Here is a 17,848-nt window from a genome sequence, read left to right as displayed (position 1 = left end):
CCTTCTACAAACTAAACAGACTATTCAAAATTCTGACGCGGAAGCTATTTTCTCAAAACTTTTTCTAATGGGGCAGAAATTTAAACGGCACCTTTAAATAACCCTATTTTTGCAAATCTCCCCTTATTACAACACTCTTCGGTGGTAGCATGCTTTTGTTTATTTTTTCCAATTTAATGTGCATTTTATCACCTTCTTTATCTGTAACACAAAATTGTACAAAAAATAGTTATGTGACAACTATATTTTATGAATATAGAGGAATGAGAGGATCTTTTACGGGACCAGAAATGGATTGGCTTTTACATATTGAGTCTTTGTTGTTGGTGGGGTTTTAAAAGAAGAATGGTATACGGTCAAAATCAGTTTTGCCTTTCGTGTAATTAGTCGAGATTGGAACATGATGGACCGAGGGTCGTCTTCATAATATCAAGATAAGACCCAAAGTCAGGTTATGAGACCCAAAATTCACGGACCGATCAATACCGAGCTCGATTCAATACCAAGCTCGAAGTCAATATCGAGCTCGAGTCAATACCGAGCCCAAGTCGATATCGAGTTCGAGTCAAATACCGAGCCCGAGTCAATATCGAGCGCGAGTCGATATCGAGCTCGAGACTCGGAGATCGATCAGTACCAAGGCCAACCAAGATCGAGCTATGAGACAAAGAGCCGTTGTAGCCGCACTTAGGGAGAGAATCTCGGCGGAAATTAAGAAAAAACAAATTAAATAATCTATCATGGGATCTCCACTATGTATTTTTTATTATATCCAAAGCATGATTTTTCCACTATAATCGGAGTGGGTATCATTTTTGTAAGCAGGGTATTCAACATCTTGAGAAGAAAACATTGATATATTCACATTCTAAAGATTATTACATTAATATACAGTTGAGATTATCCTTTATTGAGTTTAGATACTGATTCATCTTGCTTGTTTGTAAATCGTTCTTTACTCAATTTGGTTTGTATTCCATTCCTTTTTTACAGTTAATATCTGATACATATTTCAATCTACTTTTCCTATTTGTACCAAGTTATACTGTGTATCTTTAGAACTACGTATAAATTCAACTTTATCCATTTTTCGGGTAAACAGTTTGGCGCCCACCGTGAGGATAAGTATAATAGTGGTTATTTGATACGAATCTTTGTGAAACACACTATTTTACACTTGCTCTTGGAAGTGTCTTTGATTTCAGGCTGAGAACAACGAATTTTCAATTAATGGCCCTACCTATCGACAACGAAGCTGGCTTTCAAGATGAAAATAACAACTTAACGCCCGGGGGTGAAAGGCCACTTGTCAATCCTGTTGGAGCTCGGGTCGAAGAACCAATAGAAGTTAACTCACATGTGGCCATCGAGGCAAACCAACGTTCCGACCCTAAAAATAACATTCATGGTGGAACTCGATCTGCAGCTCCAAATACCCAAAACACTAAGGAAAACGGAATCAGCTAGCGTATGATTTTTGAAATGTTGCAAGCTCAACAAGTAGCAATAGCCCAGTTGCAGAGCGAAACCCAGGCACCGACCAGGCTCGAGCACAGTCCACCCCAAGAAGTCACCCACAAAATGGGACCAGTTGTAGTGAGGTCAAATGAGCAAGAATCGGGGACTAATCCCGAAATTGTTAAGATGCTCGAGGAACTAACAAAATGAATAGAGTAAGGGGAAAGGAGGATTGAAGCAAATGACAAAAAGGTGGAAACGTATAACTCCAGGATTGATCAAATCCCGGGGGCACCATCGATATTGAAAGGCTTGGATTCTAAAAAATTCGTACAAAAGCCTTTCCCCCCGAGCGCAGCTCCGAAAACGATCCCCAAGAAGTTACACATGCCCGAAATTCCTAAGTATAATGGAATGACCGACATAAGTATAATGGAATGACCGACCCCAACGAACACGTCACATCTTACACATGTGCCATTAAATGGAACGATCTAGAGGACGACGAGATCGAATCTGTATTATTGAAAATATTCGGTGAAACCCTGTCGAAGGGAGCAATGATATGGTATCATAATTTACCGTCTAACTCTATCGATTCTTTTGCTATGCTTACATATTCTTTCGTAAAAGCATACGTTGGAGCCATAAAGGTCGAAACTAGGAAGTCAAACCTTTTTAAGGTAAGACAAAAGGATAACGAGATGCTGAGAGAATTCGTATCTCGTTTCCAAATGGAACGAATGGACCTACCACCAGTCACAGACGATTGGGCTGTTCAAGCTTTTACTCAAGGTCTGAACGAACAAAGCTCGATAGCTTCACGATGGTTTAAGCAGAACCTGATCGAGTACCCAGCTGTTACCTGGGCCGATGTTCACAATCGGTACCAATCGAAGATTAGAGTCGAAGTCGACCAGTTGGGTTATGGGTATGTTATTAAAAGGGACATCAAAAGAGAACAAAGGCTGATCAAGGACTGATATCGGCCGTATAGTGGAGATTATAGGGGTAACGAACCAAGACGTAACCTCGTACAAAACTATAAAAGAAGTGATCGAGGCCAAGGGTCTCGGGGGATGATGAACAAGAATGGGTTTGACAGGCATACTGTACCTAAGGAAGCACAGCAGTTATCGGAATATAACTTCAACATCGATGCATCCGCCATCGTGTCGGCTATTGGACACATCAAAGATACTAAATGGCCTCGATCTTTGCAGACCGATCCAACCCAGAGGAATCCCAATCAAATGTGCGAATATCATGGCACCCATGGCCACAGAACGGAAGATTGCAAGCAATTGAGAGGGGAGGTAGCCCGGTTATTCAATAAAGGACACCTTTGAGAATTTTTAAGTGACTGGGCCAAAAACCATTTCAAAAACAGGGAATTCAGAAGACAAAACGAACAAGAAGAGCCACAACACATCATCCACATGATCATTGGTAGGATAGATATTCCCCATGGGCCGGAGCTTAAACGCACTAAGATATAGATTGAAAAAGAGAATCGATCTCAAGATTACACACCTAAAGGAACCGTGTCCTTTAGTGATGAAGACGCAGAAGGAATCATGCAACCCCATAACGATGCACTGGTAATATATGTACTTATGAATAAAACTCAAGTTAAGCGTGTGTTAATTGATCCAGGTAGTTCGACCAACATTATTAGATCAAAGGTCATAGAGTAGCTCGGTCTACAGGACCAGGTCGTGCCCGCAACCCTGGTTCTAAACGGATTCAATATGGCATGTGAAACTACTAAGGGAGAGATAATCCTGCCAATAAACGTGGTCGGGACCATCCAAGAAACGAAGTTCCACGTAATCGAAGGCGACATGAGGTATAACGCTCTTTTTGGAAGACCGTGGATCCACAATATGAGAGTTTTACCCTCGACCCTCCACCAGGTTCTGAAATTCCCAACATCGGAGGGAGTCTAAACGGTCTATGGAGAGCAACCGGTCGCAAAAAAAAATGTTTTCCATCGATGAGGTAATTCCGATATCCACACTATCATCGATAAAGGGATCAGATTCGAAGGGTGAACATGATACCAAATAGCAATCACAAACGTCAGCCTCAACCCAACTAGAGAATCAGAAGACTGATAAAGACGATGACGATGACTTTGAGATCCCTCGATCATTTGTGGTCCCCGAAGATACCGATGCTACCCAGTCAACGGTCGAAGAATTGGAGAAAATCACGCTAGTCGAATATCTTCCCGAGCAAAAGGTATACCTGGGCACGTGGTTAGATCCCGAGCTCAGAAAAACACGGCCGGCCATGAGACTCTCAGTTTTTTTGATGCATACTCTGGGTACAACCAAATACAAATGAACCCGGAGGATAAAAAAAAGACCTTATTTGTCACTAAGTATGGCACCTATTGTTATAACGTAATGTCATTCGGTCTAAAAATTGTTGGTGCAACTTATTAACGCCTAGTAAATCGAATGTTCGAAAAACAAATAGGAAAATCAATGGAAGTTTATATTGATGGCATGTTAGTTAAGTCCCTACGAGCAGAGGACCATTTAAAGCATTTGCAGGAAACTTTCGACGTGCTAAAGAAATACAATATGAAGCTCAACCCCGAAAAATATGCATTCGAGGTTGGCTCGGGCAAGTTTCTTGGTTTCATGGTATCCAACCGAGGAATCGAAATCAACCCCGATAAAATCAAAGCTATCGAGGACATCACGGTAGTGGATACTGTGAAGGTCGTGCAAAGGTTAACGGGGAGAATAGCCGCCTTGGGACGATTCATTTCAAGATCCTCATATAGGAGCCACCGATTTTTCCCACTGCTTAATAAGAAAAGCAACTTTGTATGGACTCCGGAATGCCAACACACTTTGGAAGAACTAAAGCAGTATTTATCGAGCCCACCTCTGCTTCATACCCCGAAAGTGAACGAACAACTTTACTTGTACTTAGCTGTCTCGGAGATAGCGGTAAGTCGAGTCTTGGTTCGAGAAGAACGAGGTATGCAATTCCCTATTTATTATGTCAGTTTGACCTTAGGCAAAGCCGAAACTAGATATCCACACTTAGAAAACTTAGCGCTTGCTTTAATAAGCGCCTCTAGGAAATTAAAACCATATTTCCAATATCATATGATACATGTTGTAACAACTTATCCTCTTCGAAACATTTTGTGCAAACCCGAGCTTACGTGTCGATTGGCCAAATGGGCCATAGAAATAGGTGGGTACGATATCGAGTATAGGCACGCGTATCAAGCCACCCTTATATCACCGCATGCGTATCAATATCATAATATCTCAATTTGCACCTCAAGTGTTCAAATAATTTAACTTGCCAAAATAATTCAACAACAATATTTTTCCACAATAAAGATCTCATGGCTCATGCCAAAATAAATCATCAATAATATTGTTCCATAATAAAGAGCTCACGGCTTCATCACAATGAGTACAAAAATATTCAGGAGTAAATAATTCAGGAAAATAATATTTCAAAATATTTTATACGTTGCTTCAATATCAAGTTTAAAAATGTCAAATACTTCATATTAATAATATTTAATTTAAAGAAAATCAACCTTCAAATAATGCAGAGAATAAAAGAAACCAAGTTTCAACTAAACATGTAAAATAATTAGCAGGAAAAGGTAAAACAAATTTAAAGTATATATCTTAGATCAATGATGAAGAATATAACAAGATAAAATAATTTAATAAATGCGCAACAGTGATCTACACAATTTCAAAATATAATCTTTTACATTTAGCCCGTGTAAACACTCGTCACCCCGTACACATAACTTTCAACACATTTTAATAATCACAGCAATACCAATCCTAAGGAAAATTTCTCCCACACAAGGTTAGACAAGTCACTTACCTCGACTTGCTCCAATTTAACCAAGTATTATGCTTTTTCCTTGATTTTCCGACTTCGATCGACTCGTATCTAGTCATTATTAATTCGATACAGTCAACAAAAATTATAGTAATCAATTTCATAAGAAAATTTTTTAATAAAATTCAAAATTAGCTCAAAAATCTCGGAATCCGGCGAAACTTATAAAATCCGACAACCTATTCAATTACGAGTCCACCCATACTAATTTTACCAAATTCTGATAATAACTCGACCTCAAATCTTAAATTTTCATTTTTGGAAGATTTTGCAAAAATCTTGTTTTTTCTTCCATAAATTTACGGATTCATGATGTAAATGAGTTTGGAATCATGAATTATAATCAATATAGGATAAGGAACACTTACCCCAATATTTTCCCGTGAAAGTCGCCCAAAAATCGCCCAAGAACCGTGCTCCAAAATCCAAAACGAAATGAAGGAAATGACCATTTTTGGTCCTTAAGTTTCTGCCCATCTGTCACTAAAAGTCCATTTTCCGTCACTAAAAGTCCATCAGAACTTGCTTGTACTAGCCTTCCTTCAATCGATCATAACTTTATGTACAAATGTCCAAATGATAAATGGTTTAACTTTCTGGAAACTAGAATCAAACGACTACAACTTTCATGTTTTAAAACTTTTCTGATTCCTTATGAATTGCGAGATATAAGCTTCCAAATCGGCTCTACGCATCAGAAATTTCTGGCGAAACTGCTCTACCAGCCTTCATTCAATCCATTATACCTTTCTGTACAAATGTCCAAATAATGAATGGTTTAATTTTCTGAAAACTATAATTAAACAACTACAACTTTCATGTTTTAAATATTTTCTTATTCCTTATGAATTGTGAGATATAAGCTTCCAAAATTGTCTCCACGCACCAGAAATATCTGGCGAAATTTCTGCAACAGAAATTTCCAACAACCCTCTTTGTTCGAAATCCATTCTGTTTACCTTCCGAAATCCACCCGAGACCCTCGCAACCTTAACCAATTATACCAACATGTCCAAAAATATAATACGAACTTAGTCGAGGCTTCAAACCACATCAGACAACATCAAAACGACGAATCGCATCTCAAATCAAAATCTATGAACTTTGAACTTTCAAATTCTATATCTTGTGCCGAAACACATCAAATCAATTCGGAATGACTTTAAATTTTGCACACAAGTCATAAATGACATAATAGACCTATTCCAATTTCCAGAATCGGATTCCGACCTCGATATCAAAAAGTCTACCCTCCGGTCAAACTTCCCAAAAATTCAACTTTTGGCATTTCAAGCCTAATTCCACTACGGACTTCCAAATAAAATTTCGATCACACTCCTAAGTCCAAAATCACCATACATAGATGTTGAAATCATCAAAATTCTATTATGGGATCGTTTGCACATAATTTGATATCCGGTCACTATTTGAACTTAAACTTTTAATTTTTCATCAAAATTCCATATCTCGGGCTAGGGGCCTCGAAATTTGATTCCGGGCATACGCCCAAGTCCCAAATCACGATACGGACCTACCGAAACTGTCAAAATACTGATCCATGTCCGTTTTCTCAAAAAGTTGACCAAAGTCAACTCAGTTGAGTTTTAAAGCTCTAATTCATATTTTAATCCATTTTTCACATAAAAATTTTCGAAAAATTTTATGGACTGACGCACGCAAGTCGAGAAATAATAAATAGTGATGTTCAAGGTCTTAGAACACAAAATTAATTATTAAATTTAAAGATGACATTTTGGGTCATCACATTCTCCACCTCTAAAATATACCTTCGTCCTCGAACGGAGTTAGAAAAAGTACCTAAGCTGGGGAATAAGTGTGGATAACGGCTGTGCATATCATGTTCGGTCTCCCAAGTCGCCTCCTTGACCGGATGACCCCTCTACTAAACCTTCACGGAAGTAATGTTCTTTGACCTCAGCTTTCGAACCTGCCTATCTAAAATAGCCACTGGTTCCTCAACATAAGATATATCCTTGTCCAGCCAAACTGAACTGAAGTTTAACACATGAGATGGATCGTCGTGATATTTTCGAAGCATAGAAACATAAAATACCGGATGAACCTCCGAAAGACTAGGTGGTAGTGCAAGTGTGTAAGCCACCTCTCCAACTCTCTCAAGAATCTCAAAAGGCCAAATATACCTAGGGCTCAACTTGCCCTTCTTCCCGAACCTCATCACACCCTTCATAGGCGAAACCCGGATCTATACCCGCTCACCAACCATGAATGCAACATCACGAACCTTTCGATCCGCATAACTCTTCTGTCTAGATTGGGCTGTACGAAGTCGATCCTGAATCAACTTAACCTTTTCTAAGGCATCCTGAACCAAGTTTGTACCCAATAGCCTAGCCTCGCCCGGTTCGATCTAACCCACTAGGGACCGGCACCGCCTACCATACAAGGCCTCATACGGAGCCATCTAAATGCTTGACTGGCAACTGTTGTTATAAGCAAACTTCGCAAGTGGTAAGAACTGATCCCAAGCACCCCCAAAATCTATCACACACGCACGAAGCATATCCTCCAGTATCTGAATAGTGCGTTCGGACTGCCCGTCCGTCTGAGGGTGAAATGTTGTACTCAAATCCACACGAGTACCCAACTCTCAATGTACAACCCTCCAAAATTGTGAGGTAAACTGTGTACCTCGGTAAGAGATGATAGATACCAGTACACCGTGAAGTTTGACAATCTCGCGAATATATACCTGAGCCAGCTGCTCTGAAGAGTAAGTAGTAATCACAGGAATGGAATGAGCTGACTTAGTCAATCTATCCACAATCACCCAAACTGCATCGAACTTCCTCCGAGTCCGTGGGAGCCCAACAACGAAATCCATAGCGATCCGCTCCCATTTCCATTCTGGAATTTCCAACTTCTAAAGCAATCCACCCGGTCGTTGATGCTCATATTTCACCTGCTGATAATTTAGGCACCGAGCTACATATTCCACTATGTCTTTCTTCATCCGCCTCCACCAATAGTGTTGTCTCAAGTCTTGATACATCTTTGCAGCACCCAGATGAATGGAGTACCGCGAACTGTGAGCCTCCTGGAAAATCAAGTCGCGCAAACCATCTACATTTGGCACACATAGCCTGCCCTGCATCCGTAATACATCTTCATCTCCAATAGTGACTTCCTTGGCATCGCCGTATCCTTAAGGACAAGCAGATGGGGGTCATCATACTGACGTTCCCTGATACGGTCATAAAGAGAAGACTGAGAAACCACACAAGCCAAAACTCAGCTCGGCTCGGAAACATCCAGTCTAACATACTGGTTGGCCAAGGCCTGAACATCCAAGGCTAAATTCCTCTCTGCTACCGGTAAATATGCTAAGCTACCCAAACTCTCCGCCTTACGACTCAAGGCATCGGCCACTACATTGGCCTTCCCGGGATGATAGAGAATGGTGATATCATAATCCTTAAGCAACTCCAACCATCTTCGCTGCCGCAAATTAAGATCCTTCTGTTTAAACAGATGTTGTAGACTTCAGTGATCGGTGTAGACCTCGCAATGGACATCTTACAAATAATGCCGCCAAATCTTTATGGCATGAACAATAGCTGCTAGCTCAAGGTTGTGTACAGGATAATTCTTCTCATGCACCTTTAACTATCTCGACGCGTAGGTAATCACCCTACCGTCTTGCATCAACACTGCGCCGAGGTCAATACGCGACGCATCACAATACACAATATAAGACACTGAACCTGTAGATAATACCAACATTGGGGCTGTAGTCAAAGCTGTCTTGAGCTTTTGGAAGCTCTCCTCACATTCCACGGTCCATATGAACGGATCACCTTTCTTGGTCAATCTGGTCTTAATAGTTGTTCATAATCAATTACAAAATTGTCAATTAACTTCATGTTAACAAAAATTTCGTTTCAAACCTTCACAATACTGATAACGAGATACGAGGCATGAAGACCTCATAATTATTTACCCGAATTAATGAGTCATATTTAACGTCACCTGGGCGGGAACCTACCTCATAGGTTAAAACTAAATAATTACAACACAAAATTAGCAAGTATGCACAGAGAATTTCATATAGAATTTTTAAATAAGCCTAACAGGCATGACTCCCTATTAGTACTATAGTACAAATTAAAATTCACAAGGGAGAACTTAAACATAAGAATTTTCCTCACAAGGATCTCGTCCTTATATAACTTCCACCGCAGCTCGTAGCCCGGTTTAAACATATCAGTTTATATTAAAATGCGAGGATCTCGTCCTTGGTTCTAAATCACAAGTAATATACACATCGTGCCAATCGAAACTTTTCATTTGCTCTTTCTAAATAATTTTCGTTAAACAAAATCACAACACATAATGAACCCCACACCGGTAGGGCATATAATTCACAATTTGTAATTAATTATCCGTAAATTACATCAAAACTTACCGAAATGAGTAACATAAAGCCACATTTAGCCTCAAAGTCTTATTAGTGACCAACATGGAATGATAGGCATAGTTATCTCCATGGAATCTCTCAACATGAGTAAACACATAAGTAGATTATAAAATTATGAAACTCACTCATAAGTGGAGCTTCTCTATCCCTCTGGGGGTAGGGGTAAGGTCTGCGTACACTCTACCCTCCCCAAACCCCACTTGTGGGATTATACTAGGTTGTTGTTGTTGTTGTACTCATAAGTAGAGCACAATAGGAGGACTCATCTCGATACTCAGAATTGAATCAAGTTAAGGAAATTATTCCTTTATATTATATCAAGGTCGTACCTGTAACGACACCAACTGATATAGCGACCTCTTCCATACCATAAAACAAATATATCAACGGCTGGGTCTCCACCTCTAGGACACCTTCTACCCGTATGTCCTCCACCCCTAACTAGTCGTGTGGATGGTGTAGTAACTGGAATGGGGCACGTAGCCTGAGTACTTTGATGAAATAAGTCTTTCCCAAGTTTGGGACAATTTTCTAATGATGTGCCTAGTATCACCATATTCATAACAACCTTTTTGCGGGTTAGGCTGCTCATATTGAGTCTGTGCCAGATAACTGGAATAACCATTGTAGGAACTCATGTCGGTGGTGCATTAAAAGAATTTACTGGAGCACCCCAAGTAATCCGATGTGCGAACTAGGCTGGCCGACTGCCCGAGCCCCCTCCATAATGATTTATAATTGCAAAGTAGAATCCACTGAATCCCCCAGAACCTAGAGACGTCTTGGTCTCCTTAGTTTTCTTTTTTTCCTCACCCCGAACACATTCTAATATCTTGGCAATTTGTACAACTAGCAGAAATGAAGTATCATCTTGTAGCTCCCTAGTCATACAAAATTTTACGATCATTATTGAGTCCTTTAATGAGTCTGTGGACTCGCCCTCTGGCTGTAGGAAGCAAAGTAGGAGTATGATGGACTAACTTATTGAACTTGATGGCATATTCTAACACCGTCAATGGTGACCTGATGCAACTGTTCAAACCCTATGCACCACGCATTACGGAGAGTCCGGGAAATAAACTCTTTCAAAAGCACTTCTGAGAACTGAGCCAAGTGGGAGGTGTTGCATTGGCTAGTCTGCCCTCTTCATAGGCTTGCCACGAACACCGGTGGAGAATTATCTCTCCCAAGGCAAATTTCTTCTTTTGTTATGCTGACTCAACACTGTTGAGCTGACCCATTTCTTAACATACTCTTCGATTCTTCTTTGGGGTAACCCTTACCCCTATTTATACACAACGATCACAAAAGTAGAGCTACATACAGATAAATCTTGTCATGAACCACATAGTCCATACTCTCGTCAACAAGTGTACTTCCTCCGATGCACCCCAAAATCCAAAACAGTGACGTCCACGCTAAGTAGACCTTCTACAAATTTAGAGTTGTTTCTATAACTCCTTTGGTATTGAAGTATAGGATTATTAAGGAGGCGGACATACCGCAAGTCCCAACCTTATCCTCTACAAAATCTCAGGCCTTAAACATGTGTAAATTTTAGGGAACCTTTCAGTACCACATATATACATTTCAGGCCCAAAACTGATATAATACATGACCCCGCAATCCACCCATTGATAGTGGACGGCGTGAAGTCATAGGTCACAATGTCCGATGATCCACAATAACAACCTTCACAACTCGTATAAATCAACCAGATGCCAATGTCTGTTGCACCCCGCATATGATTCACTAGGTGATCTATCAATACGCCTGCATCTTCAGTCGGAACCACATGTTAAAGCAATGTTTGAGCATCTCTGGCTCCCTCATAGTCCATCTGCGGCATCACGAACCGTCGACGCACAACTGATACCGAGTGCGCAATGTCATACACGAGTGGATACAAAGGAATATGAGATATATGTTTCAATCTAAATCAATGTCGCACGATAAGGAATCAAAGAATAGAATATTTTGCTAACAGTTCCATAGCCTCCCGAAGATAAGTACAGACTTCTCCGTACCGATCCACAAGACTCTACTAAACCTGCTTGTGACTTATAACACTTATGAACCTAGAGCTCTGATACCAACTTGTCACGACCCCAAATTCCATCTGTAGGATGTCATGATGGCACCTAGTCTCTAATACTAGGTAAGCTTATCAATGCGGAATAATAATAAATATATGAAATAAATAAACTACAATTCAAACAATTTCAACTCCCAAAACCCGGTATAAATAAGTCACAAGTTTTTAAGAATTTATTCTCTATGTCTCTATACATTATAGTCTAAAGCAAATAAGGAAGACAACATAGTAAGATAGAAGGGGACTCCGGAGTCTGCAGACGCTGGCAGATATACCTCGAAGTCTCCTCGTACAGCTAGTTTACTGATGCGTGGTCTGATAAGATGTACCTGGATCTGCACAAAAAGATGTGCAGAAGCGTAGTATGAGTACACCACAGCGGTACCTAGTAAGTACCAAGCCTAACCTCGGTAGAGTAGTGACGAGGTCAGGTCAGGCCCTACTGAAGAATAAATAATGGCATGGTAAAATGTTTTAAAATATTATAAGATAAAATGACAATGAAAATGAATCAAGTAGTATGTCACATTTAATTACATCAAATAATGGAAAATAAATACCTCGTGGAAACAAAACAGAATTCTTTTCAAATTTAAGAAAATCACAACAATAATCAAAGGCAACTACGGCCATAAATCAATATCAACAAGGGCAATCCCGAGGTACCGCTTTGTAGTCCCAAATCATAAACAGATTCACAATATCTCATTTCCTTATCTCCCGCATTTTAGCCATCCTTATCACACCGCATGGCTTCTAGTAGTTCCCCCTACTAGCCACGCGTATCAAGCCACCCTTATCTCACTGCATGCGTTTCAATACCCAGACCTTTTACCACCGCATGCGTATCAATATCATAATTTGCACCTCAAGTGCTCAAATAATTTAACTTGCCAAAATAATTCAACAACAATATTTTTTCACAATAAAGATCTCATGGCTCATGCCAAAATAAATCATCAATAATATTTTTCCATAATAAAGAGATCACGGCTCCATCACAATGAGTATGAAAATCTTACCAAAATATTCAGGAGTAAATAATTCAGAAAAATAATATTTCAAAATCTTTAATACGTTGCTTCAGTATCAAGTTTAAAAATGTCAAATATTTCATATTAATAATATTTAATTTAAAGAAAATCAACCTTCAAATAATGCAGAGAATAAAAGAAACCAAGTTTCAACTAAACAAGTAAAATAATTAGCAGGAAAAGGTCAAACAAATTTGAAGTATATATCTCAGATTAATGATGAAGAATATAACAAGATAAAATAATTTAATAAATACGCAACAGTGATCTACATAATTTAAAAATATAATCTTTCACATTTAGCCCGTGTAGACACTCGTCACCTCGTACACACGACTTTCAACACATTTCAATAATCACATCAATACCAATCCTAAGAAAAATTTCCCTCACACAAAGTTAGACAAGTCACTTACCTCGACTTGCTCCAATTTAACCAAGTATTATGCTTTTTCCTCGATTTTCCGACTTCGATCGACTCGTATCTAGTCATAATTAATTCGATACAGTCAACAAAAATTATACTAATCAATTTCATAAGAAAATATTATATTTTTCAATAAAATTCAAAATTAGCTCAAAAATTGCCCGTGGGGCCCACATCTCGGAATCCGACGAAACTTATAAAATCCGACAACCTATTCAATTACAAGTCCACCCAAACCAATTTTACCAAATTCTGATAATAACTCGACCTCAAATCTTAAATTTTCGTTTTTGGAAGATTTTGCAAAAATCTTGTTTTTTCTTCCATAAATTTACGGATTCATGATGTAAATGAGTTTGGAATCATGAATTATAATCAATATAGGATAAGGAACACTTACCCCATTATTTTCCCGTGAAAATCGCCCAAACATCGCCCAAGAACCGTGCTCCAAAAATCCAAAACGAAATGAAGGAAATGACCATTTTTGGTCCTTAAGTTTCTGCCCATCCGTCACTAAAAGTCCATTTTCCGTCACTAAAAGTCCACCAGAACTTGCTTGTACCAGCCTTCCTTCAATCGATCATAACTTTATGTACAAATGTCCAAATGATGAATGATTTAACTTTCTGGAAACTAGAATCAAACGACTACAACTTTTATGTTTTGAAACTTTTCCGATTCCTTATGAATTGCGAGATATAAGCTTCCAAAGTCGGCTCCACGTATCAGAAATTTCTGACGAAATTTCTGGCGAAACTGCTCTACTAGCCTTTATTCAATCTATCATAACTCTCTCTACAAATATCTAAATAATGAATGGTATAACTTTCGGGAAACTAGAATCAAACTACTACAATTTTCATGTTTTAAAAATATTCCGATTCCTTATGAATTGTGAGATATAAGCTTTCAAAGTTGGCTCCACGCACCAGAAATTTCTGGCGAAATTTCCGCAACAGAAATTTCCACCAACCCTCTTTGTCCGAAATCCATTCTGTTTACCTTCTGAAATCCACTCGAGACCCTCGATACCTTAACCAATTATACCAACATGTACCATAATACAATACGAACTTAGTCGAGTTTCAAACCACATCAAACAACATCAAAAATCCCGAATCGCACCTCAAATTAAAATCTATGAACTTTGAACTTTCAAATTCTATATCTTGTGCCGAAACGCATCAAATCAATTCGGAATGACTTCAAATTTTGCACACAAGTCATAAAAGACATTACAGACCTTTTTCAATTTTCAGAATCGGATTCCGACCTCGATAACAAAAAGTCAACTCCCCGGTCAAACTTTCCAAAAATTTAACTTTTGGCATTTCAAGCCTAATTCCACTACGGACTTCCAAATAAAATTCCGATCACGCTCCTAAGTCCAAAATCACCATACAGAGATATTGAAATCATCAAAATTCCATTGCGGGGTCGTTTGCACATAATTTGACATCCGGTCACTATTTGAACTTAAACTTTTAATTTTTCATCAAAATTCCATATCTCGGGCTAGGGGCCTCGGAATTTGATTCCGGGCATACGCCCAAGTCTCAAATCACGATACGGACCTACCAAAACTGTCAAAATACTGATCCGAGTATGTTTGCTCAAAATGTTGACCAAAGTCAACTTAGTTGAGTTTTAAAGCTCTAATTCATATTTTAATCCATTTTTCATATAAAAACTTTCCGAAAAATTTTATAGACTGCGCACGCAAGCCGAGGAATGATAAATAGTACTTTTCAAGGTCTTAGAACATAAAATTAATTATTAAATTTAAAGATGACATTTTGGGTCATCACAACTACCTTATTTTGAGTTCGAGCAAGTCCTCACTCGGCCACTAAGCCTAGGGGCTATTCTTAATTCGAGTTCGAGAAATCATTCTCACTCGACTACAAAGCCCAATAGCTACCATATTTTGAGTTCGAGCAAGTCCTCACTCGACCACTAAGCCTAAGGGCTATTCTTATTTCGAGTTCGAGCAAATACTCACTCGACAATGAAGCCTTAGGGCTACCCTAACTCAAGTTCGAGCAACCACTCTCACTCGGGGACTATCTATCGATCCCAAGGGCTGCCATTAATTCAAATTTGAGAAATCATTCTCACTCGACTACAAAGCCCAAGGGCTACCTTATTTCGAGTTCGAGCAAGTCCTTACTCGGTCGCTAAGTCTAAGAGCTATTCTTATTTCGAGATCGAGTAAACACTCACTCATAAAACCTAAAGGGTTACATTACTCCAAGTTCGAGCAAGTACTCACTCGACTAGTCCGACTTCGATCAAATTATCTAAAGCCTCGAACTTATGAACAATAAGGCATGAATGAAACAAAATTTCCACAAGGCACAGAATAAAATAAAGCCAAAACGGAAAAGAAAGGGATCTTTATATATATGAAGATATTTACATGGTCCGGTCAGGACCCTATACAAAATATCAAAAATGAAAAATCCTAAGGTTCCTAATTTTCTCCGGGGCAGTTTCTTCTCCATCAAGGTCCTCCCCGCTCTCGGACTCGTTTTCTCTCTCATCATCATCGTCATCATCATCAGAGTCTAGTGCCGCAGCTTCGGTTTCACACTCTTTAGCCTTTATTATCTTGTCGGCGAGATCGAAACCTCAAGCATGGATCTACTCGAGGGTTTCCCTCCGAGATTGACACTTGGCGAGTTCAGCAATCCAATATGCTTGAGTTTGAGCGGTCTCGACTACTTTTCTCGCTTGTACTTGGGCTACTTCGGCGTCGGCTCAGTAGACGGCCACGATCGCATCTGCCTTGGCTTTAGCCTTTTCGGCTTCAGATTTGGCCTTCGCAAGTTCGGAAGCCAACCAAGCTTCGAGCTCCGCTATTTTTCCTTCATAAGCCGAGCTCTTCTCTTTCATGCCTCGAAGCTGACTTTCGGCCATTGACAATTGGGATAAAGCAGTCTCTTTTTCTGTAGCTAAGTGGTCCATACCTTCTTTCCAACCCAAGGTTTTCGCCTTCATCATATCGACCTCCTCGCGGAGCTGCCCGATCACCTCGATCTTCTGCTGCAGCTGCTAGATTGAAATATTAGCCACCGTTCCCGAATCAAGCCCATGAACTTTAAAAACTTTCATTACCTGCTTGATCAGGTCGGAATGATCTTGGTGAGCCTTGGCCAACTCGGCTCGGAGGTCCTTGATTTCCTCTTCTCTTTGCCCACAGAGAAGTTTAAAGGCATTTCTCTCCTCTGTGATCCCTCGAAGGTCGGCCTCATACCGACTCAGTTCAACTCGAGATCGAGAAAATGCTTCCCGATTAAACACTGAGGCCTACGTAGAAAGAAGAAAAGAAGTTAAGACAAAGAGAAAAACAAACACAAGTATAATACCGACATGAAGAGTTAAGGCTTACCCGATCCAGAGCTTGCTGCACTTCGTTGAAGAGGCTCAAGGCCTCGCCCAGGTCCTTCCTTGAGATCTCCAAGTCACTCAGGCCGGTAGCATCTTCGACCCCAGTAAAGTAATCATGGAAGGGATCCTCCCTTCCGTGGACCCCTTCGATAGAGAGGGTCTTCAAGGCCCGAGCCTCTTGAATCATCTCCTCAGAAAATGAGGAAAGAATCGAGGAGCCTCCAATTTCTATTAACCCATGTGGATCACTCGGCGTGTTCTTAGCATCTCGAGGGGCTTCGAGACCAGCCCCTACAGCCATTCCCACCGTTGGCTCATTATGGTAGGAGGCATCTTCAATCCTCGATAACTTGAGGACTTCACCCGAGTCTCTTCCCGAGACCCCTCATCTCGAGATGGAATCTCTACAGACTTCACTGATTCAATGGCTTTTTGGGCCTCGGTGCTCATTCCTACTTGGGCTACCAGCCCGGAGTCGTCTTCTTCCTCTCCTCGTCTTTATCCCTTAGACACCGAACAGAGTCTTCGGTCAGGAGGATGATATTCTTTCTCGGCTTACGAGCTGCCCTCTTCGTAGGTTCAAGATCCTCGGGGGTTGAGATTGTTTTCCTCTTTTTGTCCTTTGACGGTTTCGGTGCCGGGATCGAAGTCTCTCCCTCACCAGATAAGAGTCTCGTGACAACATCTTTGCCAAGGCCTGTATGAAAGAAAAGTTAGAAATTCTTCAAACAAAATCATCAAAGACGCAGAAACGGGACTTACCATGGGTTTTGGCCTCCTATCGGCCCTTAGATAGATCGCGCCATGAGCGCTTGACATATGTAGAGGTCGAAGCTAGGTCCCGAACCCAGCTCTTGAGGTTAGGAATTGCACCGGGTATCTAAGCGACCGCTACATCACGGAAAGGGATATCGATGAGAAGAAGCAAATGAGCAAAATAATTAATAGGAACTAACTGAGGATTGTTCTTACGCTTCATGTTCCATTGCTCGGGAAATGGTATCTTCTCGGCCGGGATTAAGTCGGAAGTCCTCACTCGAACGAACTGGCCCATCCAGCCTCGGTCCTTGTCCTCGTCTATGCTCGAG

General features: G+C 40.2%; 1 protein-coding gene across 1 annotated transcript; it reads right to left on the bottom strand.

Moving 5' to 3' along the window:
- Nucleotides 1–16,130: 16,130 nt before the first annotated feature.
- LOC138894871 (uncharacterized) lies at nucleotides 16,131–17,061 on the bottom strand. Its single transcript, XM_070179605.1, has 3 exons — nucleotides 16,762–17,061; nucleotides 16,488–16,679; nucleotides 16,131–16,421 (listed from the first exon to the last, which is right to left on the bottom strand). The coding sequence occupies exons 1-3, from the start codon at nucleotides 17,059–17,061 to the stop codon at nucleotides 16,131–16,133; spliced, it is 783 nt and encodes a 260-aa protein (XP_070035706.1).
- Between the last annotated feature and the right edge of the window lie 787 nt (nucleotides 17,062–17,848).

Source organism: Nicotiana tomentosiformis, chromosome 6 (genome assembly GCF_000390325.3).
Source record: "Nicotiana tomentosiformis chromosome 6, ASM39032v3, whole genome shotgun sequence".
NCBI lineage: Eukaryota > Viridiplantae > Streptophyta > Magnoliopsida > Solanales > Solanaceae > Nicotiana > Nicotiana tomentosiformis.
This window is presented reverse-complemented; position numbering and strand designations above follow the sequence as displayed.

Bases quoted from the DNA above. Each gene is read 5' to 3' on its own strand.
- LOC138894871 (XM_070179605.1), bottom strand. From the start codon at position 17,061: ATGGCTGTAGGGGCTGGTCTCGAAGCCCCTCGAGATGCTAAGAACACG. The intron at 16,680-16,761 runs GTAAGCCTTAAC...CTTTCTACGTAG, and splicing joins TGCAGCAAGCTCTGGATCGG to GCCTCAGTGTTTAATCGGGA. The intron at 16,422-16,487 runs GTAATGAAAGTT...TCAATCTAGCAG, and splicing joins ATTCCGACCTGATCAAGCAG to CTGCAGCAGAAGATCGAGGT.